Source organism: Cebidichthys violaceus, unplaced genomic scaffold, assembly GCF_023349555.1.
Source record: "Cebidichthys violaceus isolate CVI_PGR_0920_01 unplaced genomic scaffold, fCebVio1.0.p SCAF_64, whole genome shotgun sequence".
Taxonomy (NCBI): domain Eukaryota; kingdom Metazoa; phylum Chordata; class Actinopteri; order Perciformes; family Stichaeidae; genus Cebidichthys; species Cebidichthys violaceus.
In genome coordinates, this window is record NW_027176861.1 from 447,501 (window position 1) to 470,330 (window position 22,830).

General features: G+C 35.1%; 1 protein-coding gene across 2 annotated transcripts in view; it reads right to left on the bottom strand.

Annotated features, from left to right (window-relative positions):
* entpd6 (ectonucleoside triphosphate diphosphohydrolase 6) overlaps positions 1 to 7,838 on the bottom strand; it is a 13,675-nt gene extending 5,837 nt beyond the window's left edge. Inside the window, exons 1-5 of one of the 2 annotated variants that reach the window (XM_068734478.1) lie at positions 7,783 to 7,838; positions 6,139 to 6,454; positions 5,115 to 5,191; positions 2,497 to 2,640; positions 1,022 to 1,097 (exon numbers count right to left, since the gene is read on the bottom strand). In XM_068734478.1, coding sequence (XP_068590579.1) covers positions 1,022 to 1,097; positions 2,497 to 2,640; positions 5,115 to 5,191; positions 6,139 to 6,406 — 565 coding nt within the window. In that variant the 5' untranslated portion in view covers positions 6,407 to 6,454; positions 7,783 to 7,838. Of the gene's footprint in view, positions 1 to 1,021; positions 1,098 to 2,496; positions 2,641 to 5,114; positions 5,192 to 6,138; positions 6,455 to 7,732 lie in introns of both variants that reach the window. The other variant, XM_068734476.1, reaches the window with a different exon arrangement.
* Positions 7,839 to 22,830: the final 14,992 nt, after the last annotated feature.

Consider the following 22,830-nt stretch of genomic DNA (forward strand, 5'->3'; position numbering starts at 1 on the left):
CCTGTGAAGTACTGACAGTAGAACACAGAAGTGCTTCAGCTGCAGCAGATGCCGATCGATGTTTGACTCCATTGTCGTATTAAAAGGTAAATCAGCAGTGTGGTTCGTCTCCTGCTTCATGTAATTTATAATCCTCCATATTGTTTAATCCTCCATGTTGGAGGTTTTCGTTGGGGAAATCAGAGCGGGACCTCTGAGGAGGAGAATCATGAGAGCGGCTTCACGGATTAAAAACAAATGAGGAGATGTAGAGACGCACAAAGTCTCTGTAATCTAATGAACTTATAAAGAGATGAGGATCATGTTCAGGATGAGACCTCGTGAGAGGTCAACCCTCTGAACCACGGACCACAACTACCACCTCACCACCAAGACGGACCACAACTGCCACCTCACCACCAAGGACACTATCCCGATACTTAAGTAACGATAGGATATTATCTCGATACTTAAGTAACGATAGGATATTATCTTGATACTTAAGTAACGATAGGATATTATCTCGATACTTAAGTAACGATAGGATATTATCTCGATACTTAAGTAACGATAGGATATTATCTCGATACTTAAGTAACGATAGGATATTATCTTGATACTTAAGTAACGATAGGATATTATCTCGATACTTAAGTAACGATAGGATATTATCTCGATACTTAAGTAACGATAGGATATTATCTCGATACTTAAGTTGCGATAGGATATTACATGTGAACACATCATGATAACTTTATAATTCACTTATTAAATAATTCATATTTTTACTGAATATAGGCCGATGATGATTTGATGATGATGACGTTAAAATTGTAGGTAATCAGCGGGTCACGTGACTCTCTGTAATAAAAGACGTTGGCGTCTGTGTATCGTATTTTGTTGTATTGCCACATAAAGTATGTCGATACTATGCTGTGAGATAAACAATGAGCAGGACCTCAGTGTGAAGATTCGGCTGACAGTTCGTAACCAAATTGTTATCACATAAATATATATCATAGCTGCTTTAGAGAATTCGTACCTTCATCGGTGCCGTCCATGATGGACACACTGTCGTCTCTGGACAGAAAGGGAGACTCGGCAAACAGCGCCCTCACCTGGACACAGAGGGAAGCACAGCAAGCTTAGCATGAACTGAAACATCTCTGTCCATCAGGTCCATGAGACCTTTAGGACCTAATGTAATGTTTTACACTCATTAGGAAAGTATCACTCCCCCGTCTGCACATGGTTCAGTCCAATAACTGTGCTGATGTTAGGGACTCTTAAAGGAACAGTTCAACATTTTAGGAAGTCCTCAACGTCCACATCGATACCTCCCTCGTGTCTGCACAGTAAATGCAACGCTAAAGCCAGCAGCTCGTTAGCTTAGCTTAGCATAAAGACTGGAAACAGAGGGAAACTGCTAGCCTGGCTACCAGAGCAGCTACAGAAATATTTAAAAAACAAGTTAATAATAATCACACAGAGCAGGTTTTATGAAAGTAACATCACTTTACTTATGTCCTGACCTCTGTGGGTCTGAGCACCACTAACATTCTTTTGATTCATGTTTTTAGAACATTTGAAATAAAGATCACTTTACATGTAAATAAATGAATATAGTTTGTATGACATTTTTCTGTTGTTTGTGTTTTTAATAGTGTGACGATCTTTTTACATATATATAATTATATATACATTTATATATATATATATATATATATATATATATATATAAAAAGGAGGATATATTTACATATATATCTATATATAAATATATAGATATATATCTATATATATATAGATATATTTGTACATTTTTAAAGACACATTTGTGTTTTGTGTCTTTTATACTTTGTTAAACTGATCAAAGTTTGTGCTGAAATAAAAGAAACATGAACAGAATGAACTCCATCATGTCATTACATTATATTTAACATTTTATAGATTCCTTCTATGTATATCAGGTATTTTAATGCAAACTGTTTTTAACAAATTTTTTGCACATTTCAGTAATAATCTAACATTTTTTGTTGGTAATTTCCCCACATTTGTCTCTCATATTGTCCCCATAAAGCTAGATTTCTCAGTGTTAATGTGTCATATTCATAATAATATGCTATCCCCTCTCTGTGTAATCAGCTCTGTGTTTGGCTGCTTCAGCTCCAGTCTGATAATAAGAGCAAAGCTTCAGATTAAGTCACATTCTGGCTCTCGGCTGTAGTCCTGTTATTACTGATTACTTAAAAGCTTTAATAGACTTTGTATTTTTTGGACATGATCCTGATGATGACGAGGAGCCTCCTCCTCCTCCTCTTCATCATTAGCTTCCAGTGAGGAAACGAGCCAAAAGCATCTCACAGCGCAGCTGATCACGACTGATCTGATCTTGATATGAAGCACAAAATACACGTTTCTAATATTTAAAAGTGTCTGTGTGTGTCTCTGTGTGTGTGTGTGTGTGTGTGTGTGTGTGTGTGTGTGTGTGTGTGTGTGTGTGTGTGTGTGTGTCACCCTGTCCAGCAGGTGTTCAGCCTTCTCTCCAGGTAACAGACGGAGGCCGGCTGTGGCCTTCAGGACCAGAGGGGTTAGGGTCCAGCTGGAGGGGGGGACGGTGGACTGGGCGAGAACCAGAAGATCCATGATCCCTGCTGCACACTGGAGGAGACAGGGGAGGAGACAGAGGAGGAGACAGAGAAAGAGACAGGAGGAGACAGAGGAGGATTTATTATCTTATCATTTGAATTGTGTGTTTTTATGAAGAAAGAAAAACTCTATAAATTACTCTAACAAAGTAAAAGTATAACATTTAGTACTTTTGATGGTTTACTGACTTATTTTGGGATTGGAGGTTAAACTAAATATTTGTATGTAGACCAGCTGATGTAATCAAACATCAAAGTGATCTGAATCTGTTATTAGTACATTAAGTTACATTACATTACAGTCATTTAGCTTTTATCCAAAGCTACTTACAATAAGTGTATTCAACATTGGTATTCAAGAGAACTACTAGTCACCAGAAGTCATAAGTACATCTCCTTTAAACAAGCATCTAAGAGCATGAAGCAGAAGTACAGAAACAAACTAGTATGAATACAATAAGTGAAAGAAACTAGTGTGAATACAATAAGTGAAACAAACTAATATTAATACAATAAGTGAAAGAAACTAGTGTGAATACAATAAGTGAAGGAAACTAGTGTGAATACAATAAGTGAAACAAACTAATGTGAATACAATAAGTGAAACAAACTAGTGTGAATACAATAAGTGAAACAAACTAGTGTGAATACAATAAGTGAAACAAACTAGTATGAATACAATAAGTGAAACAAACTAGTGTGAATACAATAAGTGAAACAAACTAGTGTGAATACAATAAGTGAAACAAACTAGTGTGAATACAATAAGTGAAACAAACTAATATGAATACAATAAGTGAAACAAACTAGTGTGAATACAATAAGTGAAACAAACTAATGTAAATACAATAAGTGAAACAAACTAATATGAATACAATAAGTGAAAGAAACTAGTGTGAATACAATAAGTGAAAGAAACTAATATGAATACAATAAGTGAAAGAAACTAGTGTGAATACAATAAGTGAAAGAAACTAATGTGAATACAATAAGTGAAAGAAACTAGTGTGAATACAATAAGTGAAACAAACTAATGTGAATACAATAAGTGAAACAAACTAATGTGAATACAATAAGTGAAACAAACTAGTGTGAATACAATACGTGAAACAAACTAGTGTGAATACAATAAGTGAAACAAACTAGTATGAATACAATAAGTGAAACAAACTAGTATGAATACAATAAGTGAAACAAACTAGTGTGAATACAATAAGTGAAACAAACTAGTGTGAATACAATAAGTGAAACAAACTAATGTGAATACAATAAGTGAAACAAACTAGTGTGAATACAATAAGTGAAACAAACTAATGTAAATACAATAAGTGAAAGAAACTAATATGAATACAATAAGTGAAAGAAACTAGTGTGAATACAATAAGTGAAAGAAACTAATATGAATACAATAAGTGAAAGAAACTAGTGTGAATACAATAAGTGAAACAAACTAGTGTGAATACAATAAGTGAAACAAACTAATGTGAATACAATAAGTGAAACAAACTAGTGTGAATACAATAAGTGAAACAAACTAGTGTGAATACAATAAGTGAAACAAACTAGTATGAATACAATAAGTGAAACAAACTAGTATGAATACAATAAGTGAAACAAACTAGTGTGAATACAATAAGTGAAACAAACTAGTGTGAATACAATAAGTGAAACAAACTAGTGTGAATACAATAAGTGAAACAAACTAATATGAATACAATAAGTGAAACAAACTAGTGTGAATACAATAAGTGAAACAAACTAATGTAAATACAATAAGTGAAACAAACTAATATGAATACAATAAGTGAAAGAAACTAGTGTGAATACAATAAGTGAAAGAAACTAATATGAATACAATAAGTGAAAGAAACTAGTGTGAATACAATAAGTGAAACAAACTAATATGAATACAATAAGTGAAAGAAACTAGTGTGAATACAATAAGTGAAAGAAACTAATGTGAATACAATAAGTGAAAAAAACTAGTGTGAATACAATAAGTGAAACAAACTAATGTGAATACAATAAGTGAAACAAACTAGTGTGAATACAATAAGTGAAACAAACTAGTGTGAATACAATAAGTGAAACAAACTAGTGTGAATACAATAAGTGAAACAAACTAGTATGAATACAATAAGTGAAACAAACTAGTGTGAATACAATAAGTGAAACAAACTAGTGTGAATACAATAAGTGAAACAAACTAGTGTGAATACAATAAGTGAAACAAACTAGTGTGAATACAATAAGTGAAGGGAAGTTGTGTGGGAGAACTTGGGGCGATTGAACACCAGGCGAGCTGCAGCTTTCTGGACCAGCTCCAGAGGTCTGATGGCCGACGCCGGGGCTCCGGTGAGTAGAGAGTGTCAGTAGTCCAGACGAGAGATGACAAGAGCCTGGTCTCGTCATTATGGATCATCATTGACGGTGATCATGGATCTATAAACGTTATATTATTATTATTATATTATGTGTTAAACAAACCTTCTCTGGGTCGTCAGCGTACGCAGACAGGCCAGGTGTGATGGCCCTGAACGTCTCATGGGCCAGTTTAGGAGCTTCTACAACAAAAAGACACATTCAATATTAAATATTAAACATTACATATTAAACATTACATATTAAATATTAAACATTAGCTTTAAGAGATGATGATGATGATAATGATGAAAGAAAGGCAATAAGAGTTTTACATCACAGTTAAAGCGTGGAGCTGTGCCTACATTTGAGCTGTCGTTAATCTCTTAATGTCTGTATAACTAACGGGTTAGCTCAGGTTAGCTCTGATGCTAACAAAGGAGCCAAAACAGCACTCAGCCTGTGTGATTTAGCTTAGCGGCTAAATGCGATAACGAAGGCATTTGGATGAAGCTCAGCAGGAAACTTTCTCTAAGCCTAATAACCCCGACCCTCTAAAACACAGTAATGAGTCTGTCCCTGTGGAGCGGGACGTCCCGGCTCAGAGCTGATAATTAATGATGTGAATACACTGAGAGAGAGGAACGCTTTCAAATTTAAAAACGGTAAATAACGGCTTCCAGGGGGATAAGCCACGCCCCCTCTCCGGTGTGTCCGGTGTGAATGACCACAGACTGTGAGTAAAGATGGAATCAAGACATTAAAATATGAATGAAAGAAGAAACATTAATGTTCCTCATCAATGATCGTCTACATGCTAACACATGTTAGCATCTGTGAACATGTGAATGGAGTCATATTAAGAGAACATCTACATCTCCTACTCCTGTACCAATTCATCCTCCTCTCTCCTCCTCCCTCTCTCCCCTCCTCCTCCTTCTCTCTCTCTCCTCCTCTCTTCTCCTCCTCCTCCTCATCCTCCTCTCTCTCTCTCCTCCTCCTCCTCCTCCTTCTCTCCTCTCCTCCTCCTTCTCTCTCTCTCGCCTCCTCTCTTCTCCTCCTCCTCCTCCTCCTTCTCCTCCTTCTCTCTCTCTCTCCCCTCCTCTCTCTCTCTCTCTCCTCCTCTCCCCTCCTCCTCCTCCTCTTGTACCATTGAGCTCTATCTTGAACTTGAAGATGTGGATTCTGGTCCCAGTGCTCCCAGCGTCGAACATGATGCCGTACTGGTAGCTCCGCCCAGTAGAGGCGGTCCTATCGTCCGATCCGGTCCGGTCCCGAGGAGGAGGAGGTCCATGTAGTCCATCTAGTCCATGGTGGTCTCTGGTGTTTGTGGCGCTGTAGTGACGCTTCACAAACATCAGGTAGACCAGAAGGAAGCCCACAAAGAGGAACACTCCGGCCATCTTTGTTCTCTTCATCACGACTCATTCTGTGAGGAGCTCCAAGAACCGAGTCCTCCTGAGAGTCTGAGAAGAGTCAGAGAACACACGTCACATCAATGTGAGGTTCTGTGAAACCAACAGAACCATTCACATCACCATGATCAAGAGAACACCTTTGGTTCTGCTGAGAGGTAATCTGTGATTAGCTAAAACATTTGAGCTGAGTGACGGACAGTCAAGTAAACTGCTCTGGTAAGCAACACACACACACACACACACACACACACATATATATGTGTGTGTATTCACACAATGCGTTTTAAAGTATGACTTAAATATTATAAAGAAATAAATACTCAGTGTGGCTGTTTATTTAAAGCTAGTAGCATTTAGCATGAAACCTGAAAAACAGCAGCTAGCTAGAAGACATTATGACGTCATTATAAGTTGTTTAACTGATAAAAGTGGATAAATAATAAGCCCTGCTTACTGTTCATGATCTACTGGTATGTGTTTCCATTGACACCCACTGATTAGTGTCAAGTTCTACTATATAAGCACAGCAACGTTAGATTGATGGATATCTGAATGGAGTCTGGTGGAATCATAACAAGATCATAATCACAATAAGATATCTTAATAATCACAATAAGATATCTTAATAATCACAATAAAATATCTTAATAATCACAATAAGGTATCTTAATAATCACAATAAGGTATCTTAATAATCACAATAAGATATCTTAATAATCACAATAAAATATCTTAATAATCACAATAAAATATCTTAATAATCACAATAAGGTATCTTAATAATCACAATAAGATATCTTAATAATCACAATAAGGTATCTTAATAATCACAATAAGATATCTTAATAATCACAATAAGATATCTTAATAATCACAATAAGGTATCTTAATAATCACAATAAGATATCTTAATAATCACAATAAGATATCTTAATAATCACAATAAGATATCTTAATAATCACAATAAGGTATCTTAATAATCACAATAAGGTATCTTAATAATCATAATAAGATATCTTAATAATCACAATAACTTGCTGTGTTTACTGAGGAGCAGTTACTGCAAACCGGAAACTCACGTTGTCGCAAACGTCCATTAAATGTCGTGAAAACAGACGTTTAAAAGAACGTCTTTGTTTTTACAGCAGATGTTTAGCTAACGTTAGATGCTAACAGTTAGCTGGGACCTGTTGAAACCGGTAGTTAGCATGTTAGCATACAAGTGAATAACTAGCATCATGCTAGCAGCTTTCCCGCCAGTGAAACAGTGAAAGCTTTTTCTTTCTAACGGAACAAACAGTAAAACGTGTTATTTGTTTACGTACCGAGCCGGTGACCGGCAGCAGCTGCTCCGTTAAATAAACCGTTTACTCACTTGTGTCTTCATTCGGTCTCTACCGAACTCTACTGTCAACACAACGGCGCGGCGTGATGACGTCACACTCAACGGACCTGGCGACGTGGCTGTTTTAAAAGACATTATACATTTATATTATATTATTATATTATATTATATATTATTTTATGTTATGTTATGTTATGTTATGTTATGTTATATTATATTATATTATTTTATGTATATTATATTATGTTATAATATATTATGTTATATATTATGTTATGTTATATTATATTATATTATTTTATGTATATTATATTATATTATATTATTTTATGTATGTTATATTATGTTATAATATATTATGTTATATATTATGTTATGTTATATTATATTATATTATTTTATGTATATTATATTATATTATATTATGTATATTATATTATTTTATGTATATTATATTATATTATTTTATATTGTATTATATTATATTATATTATATCATATCCTCTCTCCATCCTCTCCTCTCTCTCTCGCTCTCTCTCCCCCGCTCTCTTCCTCTAAATGGAGGTTAATGGTTCATAATCTTCCTCATCACAGTGACTCTAATCTCAGATTTACATACAAATGACATTTAGAAACAATTACGTCACTTAGAGATGATAATTCTTTAATGTTTATATACATATGTGTCTCTTTCTGTAGATATCATATAACTTGTAATAAAATCCCATGTAAATTAAGAGCAGACACAGTTAAACTGTTCTTTTATATTAATATATGTATTATTATTATTATACATATATTATATATATATATATATATATATATATATATATATATATATATATATATATATATATCTGTAAACTATGTGACATGAAGACAGAAGTGATGCAAACGTGCAGCGCTGAGCAGGAGGTCATGTGACCGACATATCTGGGTCATGTGATCCCATCAGGAGGATTATTAGGGAATCATTGGAGGATGATTCAGTATGTTTGGATCATAATTGATGGAAGATTCCACTTTCATCTTGTAAGACGTGAGCGAGGATTAGAGACGACATCTGGAGCGAGCTGCCTTATTTATTATCATGTGTCCTTAATGTCACGTTATTTATTATCATGTGTCCTTAATGTCACGTTATCTATTATCATGTGTCCTTAATGTCACGTTATCTATCATCATGTGTCCTTAATGTCACGTTATCTATTATCATGTGTCCTTAATGTCACGTTATCTATCATCATGTGTCCTTAATGTCACGTTATCTATTATCATGTGTCCTTAATGTCACGTTATCTATCACCATGTGTCCTTAATGTCACGTTATCTATTATCATGTGTCCTTAATGTCACGTTATCTATTATCATGTGTCCTTAATGTCACGTTATCTATTATCATGTGTCCTTAATGTCACGTTATCTATTATCATGTGTCCTTAATGTCACGTTATCTATTATCATGTGTCCTTAATGTCACGTTATCTATCATCATGTGTCCTTAATGTCACGTTATTTATTATCATGTGTCCTTAATGTCACGTTATCTATTATCATGCGTCCTTAATGTCACGTTATCTATCATCATGTGTCCTTAATGTCACGTTATCTATTATCATGTGTCCTTAATGTCACGTTATCTATCATCATGTGTCCTTAATGTCACGTTATCTATTATCATGTGTCCTTAATGTCACGTTATCTATCACCATGTGTCCTTAATGTCACGTTATCTATTATCATGTGTCCTTAATGTCACGTTATCTATTATCATGTGTCCTTAATGTCACGTTATCTATTATCATGTGTCCTTAATGTCACGTTATCTATTATCATGTGTCCTTAATGTCACGTTATCTATCATCATGTGTCCTTAATGTCACGTTATCTATTATCATGTGTCCTTAATGTCACGTTATCTATCATCATGTGTCCTTAATGTCACGTTATCTATTATCATGTGTCCTTAATGTCACGTTATCTATTATCATGTGTCCTTAATGTCACGTTATCTATCATCATGTGTCCTTAATGTCACGTTATTTATCATCATGTGTCCTTAATGTCACGTTATCTATCATCATGTGTCCTTAATGTCACGTTATCTATCATCATGTGTCCTTAATGTCACGTTATCTATCATCATGTGTCCTTAATGTCACGTTATTTATCATCATGTGTCCTTAATGTCACGTTATCTATCATCATGTGTCCTTAATGTCACGTTATCTATCATCATGTGTCCTTAATGTCACGTTATCTATTATCATGTGTCCTTAATGTCACGTTATCTATCATCATGTGTCCTTAATGTCACGTTATTTATCATCATGTGTCCTTAATGTCACGTTATCTATCATCATGTGTCCTTAATGTCATGTTATCTATCATCATGTGTCCTTAATGTCACGTTATCTATTATCATGTGTCCTTAATGTCACGTTATCTATTATCATGTGTCCTTAATGTCACGTTATCTATCATCATGTGTCCTTAATGTCACGTTATCTATCATCATGTGTCCTTAATGTCACGTTATCTATTATCATGTGTCCTTAATGTCACGTTATCTATTATCATGTGTCCTTAATGTCACGTTATCTATCATCATGTGTCCTTAATGTCACGTTATCTATCATCATGTGTCCTTAATGTCACGTTATCTATCATCATGTGTCCTTAATGTCACGTTATCTATTATCATGTGTCCTTAATGTCACGTTATCTATTATCATGTGTCCTTAATGTCACGTTATCTATCATCATGTGTCCTTAATGTCACGTTATCTATTATCATGTGTCCTTAATGTCACGTTATCTATTATCATGTGTCCTTAATGTCACGTTATCTATCATCATGTGTCCTTAATGTCACGTTATCTATTATCATGTGTCCTTAATGTCACGTTATTTATCATCATGTGTCCTTAATGTCACGTTATCTATCATCATGTGTCCTTAATGTCACGTTATCTATTATCATGTGTCCTTAATGTCACGTTATCTATCATCATGTGTCCTTAATGTCACGTTATCTATCATCATGTGTCCTTAATGTCACGTTATCTATCATCATGTGTCCTTAATGTCACGTTATCTATCATCATGTGTCCTTAATGTCACGTTATCTATTATCATGTGTCCTTAATGTCACGTTATCTATCATCATGTGTCCTTAATGTCACGTTATCTATCATCATGTGTCCTTAATGTCACGTTATCTATTATTATGTGTCCCCATAATAATAACAGTAATTTCAGTGTTTTGATAGATGGTTATTGTCTTGTTCCAACTCTTCCTTTAAGGATTTGAAAATGAAAAAGGTAACGAAGAGAGAGAACGCAGAAAAATAAAGAAAGATAACAATATGAATATTTAAGAGAGAAACCGGGTGAAACCAGAAGCTCTTGGTGTTCGTCAGATTAACAGAAGAAATATTCTGAGTAATTGGGGTCATGATGATATTTTATAAAACCATCAGAGGTTCTAAAAACCAATAAAGGAGAGTGAATCCGCAGCTCTATTTTTGGAGGAAAAAAACAACGAGGACAAAAAGGAAAAGAAATGATGATTACTGTTATAGGATTATTTACATTGCCCTCAACATGATTGAGCCGCTGAAATGAAATTAAAATGTGTGTTGAATGGGATTTTCCAGGAAAGTCCTGTAAAAACCACGACGGTAATAAGGAATGACTAATTCTCCCAAAGTCGATTAAACACCATCTCATCCCGCAGGAAAACAGAACAAATAAGATGTGGATTAGACGACTGTGGGTACATTAAGAGGCAGATTAAAGTGCTTTCTGTCCATTATTTTCATTATTATTCAGCGGGTTCTTGTTCTGAGGGCTTAACTCTGCTGGTTAGTCCACAAAACAAGCCATTAGATACAGAAATAAACCTGCAGGACACTTTCAGGACCCAGGCAGGATTACTTTAGGAATTCAGATTCCTCAACTAAAGGGAAAGTAAAGCTGGTCTGGACTTTATAAGACTATAAAAGACCAGGGGACCCAGGTTGCTTCCCTGGGGGATCTTTCAGGACTGAGGTGCTAGAAAAGGTCTCTTTAGAATCCTGTTAAAAAAGATGTTATTCATGTGTCGTTGGTAGCTGTTTCAGGTATTTGTTTGTTTGTTTGTTGTTTGCCGTAGGAAGTGATGAAACAAAACAAAAACTTTGCCTGCAGTGGTCAGCGGTGACATCACCGTGTTTTCATTTCTCCTCATCTCCAGACAGGAAGTTCATATCAGACCATTTCCCAAGGTTACGTTTAGGTTTTCACAATAAGAGACTCCTTTATGAAACTCAAGTAGTCCAGATGGGATTTGAACCCTCAGCTCTTCAAGCTGTGAAGCTGTCGGTCCTCTGACTCCATTAGTCACATGCCTCTGAAGAGCTTTAATTAATGAGCACTGTGTTCTTAATAAAGTAATAGATCATAATGTCCTATATCAAATATGAACTGGTCCCACTGACCTCAGTGAAGGATTAGCTGTGTCTTTCATTTTTCAATCTATTTTAAACAATGCCTTCAGATTAGCCGTCAGAGTCAGAGTGCATCAAATAAAGAAAATTGCATTAAATTATCCCATTAATATTATTATGTTTGCTGCTCCGCTCCAACATTATATAATGAAACAATCCCCCTCAGCTCTCGTGGAGGAAGCAGCCACAGAATGAAAGAGGATTGGCTTGTTGTGAAGCAGCTCAGTCCAGATGAAAGAGAGAGCAGGAAGTCCTGTTCTCCTGCCGAACACCGGCAGAACACCGGCAGAGCACCGGCAGAACATTGGTAGAACACCGGCAGAGCACCGGCAGAGCACCGGCAGAGCACCGGTAGAACACCGGCAGAGCACCGGCAGAGCACCGGCAGAACACCGGCAGAACATCGGCAGAGCACCGGCAGAGCACCGGCAGAACATTGGTAGAACACCGGCAGAGCACCGGCAGAGCACCGGCAGAACACCGGCAGAGCACCGGCAGAGCACCGGCAGAACATTGGTAGAGCACCGGCAGAGCACCGGTAGAACACCGGCAGAACACCGGTAGAACACCGGCAGAGCACCGGCAGAACATTGGTAGAGCACCGGCAGAGCACCGGCAGAACACCGGCAGAACACCGGTAGAACACCGGCAGAGCACCAGCAGAACATTGGTAGAACACCGGCAGAGCAACGGCAGAGCACCGGCAGAGCACCGGTAGAACACCGGCAGTAGAATCCCTTTTTATCTCATTCCTGTGTTCTGACTCGGGTCCACTCGTTCTGGATCGATCAGAGTCAGTCCAGTCCAGTCTGGTTGAGAGCTTAGACTAGAATCATTCAGAGTTCAGTGAACAGAAACACATCAAACAGTCCAACAGGACAAAGTCTTCTCTCTATGAATCACAAACAGGGGCAACGCGTTAAAGTGTGATGGATGAAGACAACATGAATCAGCAGGACAATGTGTTGACACTCACTGACAGCATCAAACATGGCAACAGCTGTTAGCTTCCAGTCTTTATGCTAAGCTAAGCTAACTGTTCCCTGAGAGAGAGAGAGACAAGGGATTTAAAGAAATGACAACGTCCCGGTGTGGTTGGATCTGTGTTTAGAGTGTTAATGCAGATGTTGCGTGTGTTTAACATCAGTCCAGATGTTGACGGCAGCAATAAGCTCATATAAGAGACAGAAAACAATTCATAGTGCAGCACTAAGCCCTCGACACACTGATACAGAGTCTGTAGAGACACAGGGCATCTTATATATACATATATATACATATATATTTATATATAGATATATATACACATATAGATATATAAATGTATATATATCTATATATATACAGTTTATTTTTACCATAAAATCACCTCGCATCTGACATTTATTACATAATTATACTCTTTAAAAATGAAATTATTTATTCATATATTCATTTTAATTATGTATCATTTTATCAGACGATACAAATTATTACATGTGTACGTTCTTGATTATTGGAGTTTATGTTACACATATTATTATACGCATATTATACTCAATATGATTTATTATTATTTATTGTCACATATTGCATATTCTTGATTGTCTGTTTCATGTTGTACATTATTTATTTATTATCCCGCAGCATCTTGTTGATGATCTGTTTTATGTTCTGTACTATTTATGATCACATTTTGCATATCGAAAGTGATTTCTTTGTATTATTAATTCTATATTGCATATTACTTTATACTACAGTTGACTGCAGCTTGAGAGGAATCAATCCTTTGAGTTTAATCATTTCTCTGCATATTTCAGACATGATGTTTGAAGACAGATTAACAGGAAGTCAGATTATGTTGTTAGATTACATATTGTTTTACAGCTGCTGACTTTAATATCTGCTGCAGGACGATTGGACTTTCTGCAAAGCTTCAACGAAACTTAATCAAATCAAAGCTCAACTTTTGCATCATTTAAAGGTCGAGTCACACAAAGGATTCTGGGAAAAAAGAAGATAAATAGGCAACAGGAAGTGATTTTCCAACGTTTGTTACTTCAACATGAAACACTGAGTTTATTATGAAGTTCTATAGTAATTGAAGTACTTTCTGTGTAATCAGTAATCAAATTACTTGATTTCAAGGCTTGATATCAAGCACTGACGTCACAACTGTGTTGCTGCTCTATCTCTGCTGAATCAATCATCTAATAAAGCCTCACCGATCAGTTATTCTGATGCTGTGACGTGTTCCGTCACGAATAAACAGTCTGCAGGCGTTATTGTTACGGAGGTAATGGATTAATTACACGATAGTAACTGCCTCTTCCTTTAAAGGCTGCAGACGGATCAGGATCAAACCTGATAACCTGTTCATTTTATTGTTTTTCACTCACATGATTAAACTCAAATCACTTAATGCATATTATTGAGGCCAGGCACTCGCCTCCTTTAGCCAAATGACTGTTGATATTTGCTTTTAATTTAAGCAATCCACTACAAGACTCATTAACATGCTGCTAGATTAACTGCTTCCAGCGGAGGTTATCCGCCTCTTAAAGCCGCCGTGGGGCTTAATCCCTGCTAACTTGGATTGGAGGCTGCGATGAGATAAGCAGTATGAAGAGATGAAGGAGGACCGGCGCTCAGCTGCAATTTGCTTAATTTAGCTGTTATTGACAGGCAGAGTGTCACGGAGCCTGAAGGCAGCGCGGAGCCTGAAGGCAGCGCGGAGAGAGTAGTCTGACTACGTTTGGCTGATAATACTGATGTACTTTTACTGCAGTGATGATCTGAATACTTCTTCCACCATTTTAAAAAATAATGTTTTTGAACTGAACAAAAAATCAGCAACTGGTTCCAGTTCTCACAGAATTAAACAGACACCAGATTTCATGTTTCATACCAAATAAAAATAATTTATAATGATATATAATTAAAATCATTGATGTGTTAAAGGGTTTTTAATGAGCGTGTATTAGTACTTCTACTGCAGTAAATGTTCTGAATACTTCTTCCAGTGCTGAATAAAAGTATTCTAAATAAACTATTTTTTAAACTAATTATATAAATAATTATTATAACTATTATAATTAATTTAATAATAAAATAACAATAATGATTCTTTATTGGTATTATTATTATTATTATTGTTATTATTTGTATTGTTATCATTAGTAGTAGAAGTAGTAGTTTTTATTAAATCATTTTATATTTATTATTACTATAATGATATTATAGTTGTTATAATAGATATCATTATTATTATAATAGTTGGTTAAATGATTATAAATCTCTTGACAGACAGCTGGTGCATGCTGGGAAAGAGGAAGAGTGGAAAAGAGCAATTCTCCATCAGATAAATCTTCTTGGTGGATTATTAAATATTCTACAAACTGAAGCAAACACACACACACACACACACAGACACACACACACACACACACACACACAGACACACACACACAGACACACACACACAGACACACACAGACACACACACAGACACACACACACAGACACACACACACAGACACACACAGACACACACACAGACACACACACACACACACACACACAGACACACACACACACACACACACACAGACACACACACAGACACACACACACACACACACACACACACACACACACACAGACAAACACACACACACACACACACAGACACACACACACACACACACACACACACACAGACACAGACACACACACACACACACACACACACACACACACACACACAGACACAGACACACACAGACACACACACACACACACACACACACACACACACACACACAGACACACACACACACACACACACACACACACACACACACACAGACACACACACACACACACACAGAGACACACACACACACACACACACACACACACACACACACACACACACAGACATATGGTGCTCGTTTGATTGCAGTAAACAGCTGTAAGGTACCTGCAGAGTTTACAGCAGATTAGGATCTGTGGATTATTGAGAGTCGAGGAAACGCAGAAAGAGAGTCTGATGAAGATGAAGATGATGATGATGAAGAGCAGCAGATCGTCATGACGACAGGCTTGTGTCACATGTCTCGTGCCTCCTCTTCCTCCATCTGCTGCTCGTCTTCCTCCTGAGGAAACTTTCATTGTTTGATGACTCAATGATTCCACAGGTTTATACAGAACTCTATGTTATAATAAGCTTTTAATGTAATACATAATAACTAATACGGTTCATGATAATAGTACTGAGAATGAAATCCATAGAAATAAACAGATACAAAGTAAATAAATAACATAAACAAGACTAAAGGTGAAACTTTAAGGTCAACATTTAAAAACCAACATATGAAAATAAAATGTGTCTTTTAAACTTTCATCTTTAATAAGATGAATCCTATTTAACACTAAACCGTCCAAATGGTTTCATAACTGGAGGACGTGTTTCATCATTTAGACTCTACATGATGCTTTTATTTTGTAGATTTAGTCCATATATCTCATATAGGTGCTTTTATTTTGTAGAGGAGGAGGATTATTATTCTTGTTATTCTTATTAATAATAAGAATAATAAGAATAATATTCTTCACATTATGAATATTATTTATTATATTAACAATAATAATAATAATATTGCTGACTTTGCTTCTTCACTGGAGTCTTTGTGCTTTCTCTCCTCACAGGTTTCCGTGGATTGTGGTTACACCTGGACCCTGGTCTTGTTACCTGGACCCTGGTCTTGTTACCTGGACCCTGGTCTTGTTACCTGGACCCTGGTTCTGTCATAATCATTCAATGTGTTGTAACTCTGTTATGTTGTTCATTCTGTACACATGACATCTATCCCACTTCTGTCCCTCTTTTCTCCCCGTTAAAGGTTTTTGTGGAGTTGTTCCTGTTCTGATGTGAGGGTCTGATGTGAGGGTCTGATGTGAGGTTCTGATGTGAGGGTCTGATGTGAGGTTCTGATGTGAAGGTCTGATGTGAGGTTCTGATGTGAGGGTCTGAGGACAGAGGAGGTCTCATGTGTACAGATTGTAAAGACCTCTGAGGAGAACTTGTGATTTGTGATTTTGGACTCAAAATGAATGATCTTTGTTTTGATCAGATCTCAGACAGAAATGATCAGAACATAACTCAACGACTTCCTGTTGTTTGCTCAGAAGGCGGTCAGCTGTGAGAGTGTCAGCAGAAGGATTAGGGTCAGAAAGAGAAGAGGGGGGTCAGAGGTCGGAGGTTTAAACTGGAGGAAAGTGTCTCGTCTGAGCCGGAGAAACTGTGAAACTGTGAGAAAGTAGAAGTTGAAATCTTCACGTTCGCGTTCTTTAATAACTCAGGAAGTCAATGTGTGTCGAGTCATTAGCATGATTAGCATCGTGTAGCTCACATCACGCTAATCATGTAGCGGCACGCGCCGCACGCCGCGGCGGCGTGACGCCTGCTGCTGGTACAGTATTACATCTTTTAATCATTAGCCATTAGCGCTAACGATGCAGACAGACGTTAGCTTTCTCTGTTTGTCTGGCGTGGTGCACTTTAAGGCTGAGATTACTAAATGTAAATGAGGGGGGGGGGGGTCCTATAAGAGTATATGGTCCAGACTTCCAGACAGTCTAATTTAAAAACTGTAATCCTGACCCAGGAGTTGTTTACATCACTGAATTAGGTTAATCTATCCCGGCTATTTGCATAAATGTGCATTTATGAATAATTAGTGGGCCACAGAGGCCAGTAGGTGGAGACTGGTGGGGGGGCGGGGGGGCGGGGGGGGGACGCGTGGCCAGACTATTGTTGCCTGTTGCCGTTAAACAATAGAGAGAGAAAACAATAGACAACAATCCGGCGGAGCAGCAGCGTCTGAATTACTGCTATCGCTTACTGAGGCAGCAGGTCACTGATTACAGCTTTAATTAGTCTCATTAACACTCACAGTCACACAGCAACAGTTATTAATAAAACACCCCATTATGGTTATTAATAATACAAGTCAGTTACTAATAAAACACATCAACAGTTATTCACAAAACACCTCATTATGGTTATTAATGAAACACTTTGTGGGGAAACAACATTAACACATTATCATACTTATTAATAACACAACTCTTCATATTTGTTAAATATACAGATTATGATGTAAACAATATAAAAATAACTCTTCATATTTGTTAAATATACAGTTTATGATGTAAACAATATTAAAATAACTCTTTATATTTGTTAAATATACAGTTTATGATGAAACAATATTAAAAAACCTTTATATTTGTTAAATATACAGTTTATGATGAAACAATATTAAAATAACTTCATATTTGTTAAATATACAGTTTATGATGAAACAATATTAAAATAACTTCCTATTTGTTAAATATACAGTTTATGATGAAACAATATTAAAATAACTCTTTATATTTGTTAAATATACAGTTTATGATGTAAACAATATTAAAATAACTTCCTATTTGTTAAATATACAGTTTATAATGTAAACAATATCAATATAACTTAATATTTGTTAAATATACAGTTTATGATGAAACAATATTAAAATAACTTCATATTTGTTAAATATACAGTTTATGATGTAAACAATATCAATATAACTTAATATTTGTTAAATATACAGTTTATGATGTAAACAATATTAAAATAACTTTATATTTATTAAATACACATAAAAACACATAACTGAAGTCATAATCTGAGAGATGATTCACATATAATCAGAGTTTAATAATTAGATTCATTCTGCTGAAGACTGTGAGATGAAACTGAAAGCGCTGGAAACAAAGTCAGTAAGAAGGCCTTGAGTTGGGATTTGTGGTTTTGTGAGTTAGAGAAGTTTTAAGTCCTAAATATAGAAGAAGAAAAATATCCTTTATGAGCATGAATAAATATTAGTGTTTTATTGTTAATTCACACTTTAAATCCCAGAGTATACTTTTCTCTGATTCTCATCAATAAAAACCTTAAAAATGATCATGATTTATTGGTGTTCATCAGAACGTCAACGTGTTGTTTCCTGAAGGAGAATATTAAAATCAGAACAGAAATCAGATGATTACATGTCAGAGTTAGAGGTACACTGATGTAGATTAAAGGAGTTACAATGTAACAAACACATTGATCTAGAAACATCAGATATAATATTAGTAAATGTATAATATTAGTAATGTTTTGAAACATTTGATCCATCAATACTATAACTTCATTGATGTACTTTTACTTCAGTCAGGTTTAAGAGAGCTGAGCTCTGAACCTGATCTGAGGTCAGTGATGATCTCGCTCGCTGCAGATTAATTACAAAAGGCAGAAATAAAACGATGAAGACGAAGGATCAACATGAGGACAAAGATAAAAAGATCAGAATAACTACAAGAATAAAAAACCTTAATCTGAGATTATTATAGACCACATAATCAATCAATCTTCTCTTATCAAGGTAATCCACATTGTTTTAAAATGAACATACGTTACTGTGGAGAACACACACACTCACACACACACACACACACACACACACACACACACACACACACACACACACACACACACACACGGTTTAATCTCACCTTCTTTTCAGATTACAGTCAAACTGATGTTCTGATTTAGTTCAAACATTTATAATCTGAAGAAACAGTTTTATTAGGACTAGAAGAAGAATGAGTGTGTGTGTGTATGTGTGTGTGTGTGTGTGTGTGTGTGTGTCTGATATACAGTATATATATATATATATATATATATATATATATATAACGATTACATTTTCTATTTCAAATTCAAAAGTAGTGTATTACTCACTTTTATTTTAAAGTACTGCTATATGAACAGAAGTACAATAACATTTGGTTTGAATCACTTTAAACAGATCAGGTTCTTTTTAACAGCAGTATTCTTCACACAGTATCAGTTATATTTCTACTATCTGTGCTCAGTGTGTGACTTTATTTAAACGTTCCACTGCTGTGCAACATGAATACAATGTTCCACACGTTTCATCAAAATGTGTGTCTTCTGTCTTCATACAGTCAGAGCATGTGAACGCAGCTCCCACTGTTCATCAACATAATGCACCGTAACTCAGAGGTGACGACGGTTACCCGGAGATGTACGGTAGTCTCCGGTGAGAGACGGCCGGTGCGCGTTGTGACTCCGTCTCTTTTGTAGTCCTCTCCTCTTCGTACGACTCGTGTGTTCTTCTGGTGACGGTGCGTCTGGAGGGAGGATACGTGACGTAGCTGCATCAACGTAGTGATGAAGACTCCTCCACCGCTGCATCAACGTAGTGATGAAGACTCATCCACCGCTGCATCAACTAGTGATGAAGACTCATCCACCGCTGCATCAACGTAGTGATGAAGACTCCTACACCGCTGGTTTGGTGATTTACTGACATCAACGGTGTGGATTGTATTAAAAAAACTGTGTTGAAACTTGATAAAATATTTGTCGTTAATTAATTAATGCGTTAACGTGATAATAACACGTTAAGTTGCCCAGCACTAATATATCAATATATATTATTATTTATTCTGCTAAAGTAAATAAACTTTTGGATTTTACAAATTACCTGTATTTTCATTTCACAGAACCTAAAAGTTTGTATTGTCTCCAGACGGCTCTCAACATGGCGACAGCTCAGTCAACAGAGCTAACGGTGCTAACAGAGCTAACGGTGCTAACAGAGCTAACGGTGCTCAACGTTTTTTTTCATACTTAATATTAATATATATTAATTTTTGCTGTTACTTCGTTTGAAGTGTATCTTTGCTGCTGTAACAAACAAATCCCCCTGAGGATGAATAAAGTATTTATCATTGATATAAAGTCATAATGTATTTAATTCATTATATAATTGATTAGTTTGAACACTTATTATTTAATTGATTATTGTATTAAATCATAATTTAATTGATTATTGTATTAATTCATAATATAATTGATTATTGAATAGTCATAATAGAGTTGATTATTGAATAAAGTCATAATAGAGTTAATTATTGAATAAAGTCATAATTTAGTTGATTATTGAATAAAGTCATAATAGAGTTAATGATTGAATAAAGTCATAATAGAGTTGATTATTGAATAAAGTCATAATAGAGTTGATTATTGAATAAAGTTATAATAGAGTTGATTATTGAATAAAGTCATAATAGAGTTAATGATTGAATAAAGTCATAATAGAGTTAATGATTGAATAAAGTCATAATAGAGTTGATTATTGAATAAAGTCATAATAGAGTTGATTATTGAATAAAGTCATAATAGAGTTGATTATTGAATAAAGTTATAATAGAGTTGATTATTGAATAAAGTCATAATAGAGTTGATTATTGAATAAAGTCATAATATAATTGATTATTGAATAAAGTCATAATAGAGTTAATGATTGAATAAAGTCATAATTTAGTTGATTATTGAATAAAGTTATAATAGAGTTGATTATTGAATAAAGTCATAATAGAGTTGATTATTGAATAAAGTCATAATAGAGTTAATTATTGAATAAAGTCATAATAGTTGATTATTGAATAAAGTTATAATAGAGTTGATTATTGAATAAAGTCATAATAGAGTTGATTATTGAATAAAGTCATAATTTAGTTGATTATTGAATAAAGTTATAATTTAGTTGATTATTGAATAAAGTCATAATAGAGTTGATTATTGAATAAAGTCATAATAGAGTTAATTATTGAATAAAGTCATAATAGTTGATTATTGAATAAAGTTATAATAGAGTTGATTATTGAATAAAGTCATAATAGAGTTGATTATTGAATAAAGTCATAATTTAGTTGATTATTGAATAAAGTCATAATTTAGTTGATTATTGAATAAAGTTATAATAGAGTTGATTATTGAATAAAGTCATAATAGAGTTAATGATTGAATAAAGTCATAATTTAGTTGATTATTGAATAAAGTCATAATTTAGTTGATTATTGAATAAAGTCATAATAGAGTTGATTATTGAATAAAGTCATAATAGAGTTAATTATTGAATAAAGTCATAATAGTTGATTATTGAATAAAGTTATAATAGAGTTGATTATTGAATAAAGTCATAATAGAGTTGATTATTGAATAAAGTCATAATAGAGTTGATTATTGAATAAAGTCATAATTTAGTTGATTATTGAATAAAGTCATAATTTAGTTGATTATTGAATAAAGTTATAATAGAGTTGATTATTGAATAAAGTCATAATATAGTTGATTATTGAATAAAGTCATAATTTAGTTGATTATTGAATAAAGTCATAATTTAGTTGATTATTGAATAAAGTCATAATAGAGTTGATTATCGTGTAAAGTCATAATTGATTAGGTTGAGCTCTCTCGCGCTCTGTGATCAAAGATCAACAGCATAAATTAAAAAGTGTCTCTCGTCCTCGGAGACTAAATCCTGATCGGATTGGAGGGAAATTGGTGCAATTAATCCTCCGGGATTGAGAGCAGGGACACGCCCCCCGCTGCAGCTCTCACTTCTGATTGGACGCTGCTGTGATCCCCGGAGACCGGGACCTGATAAAACGAGCCCGCCACCCGGACCGTCCCGCTCTGTCCATCACC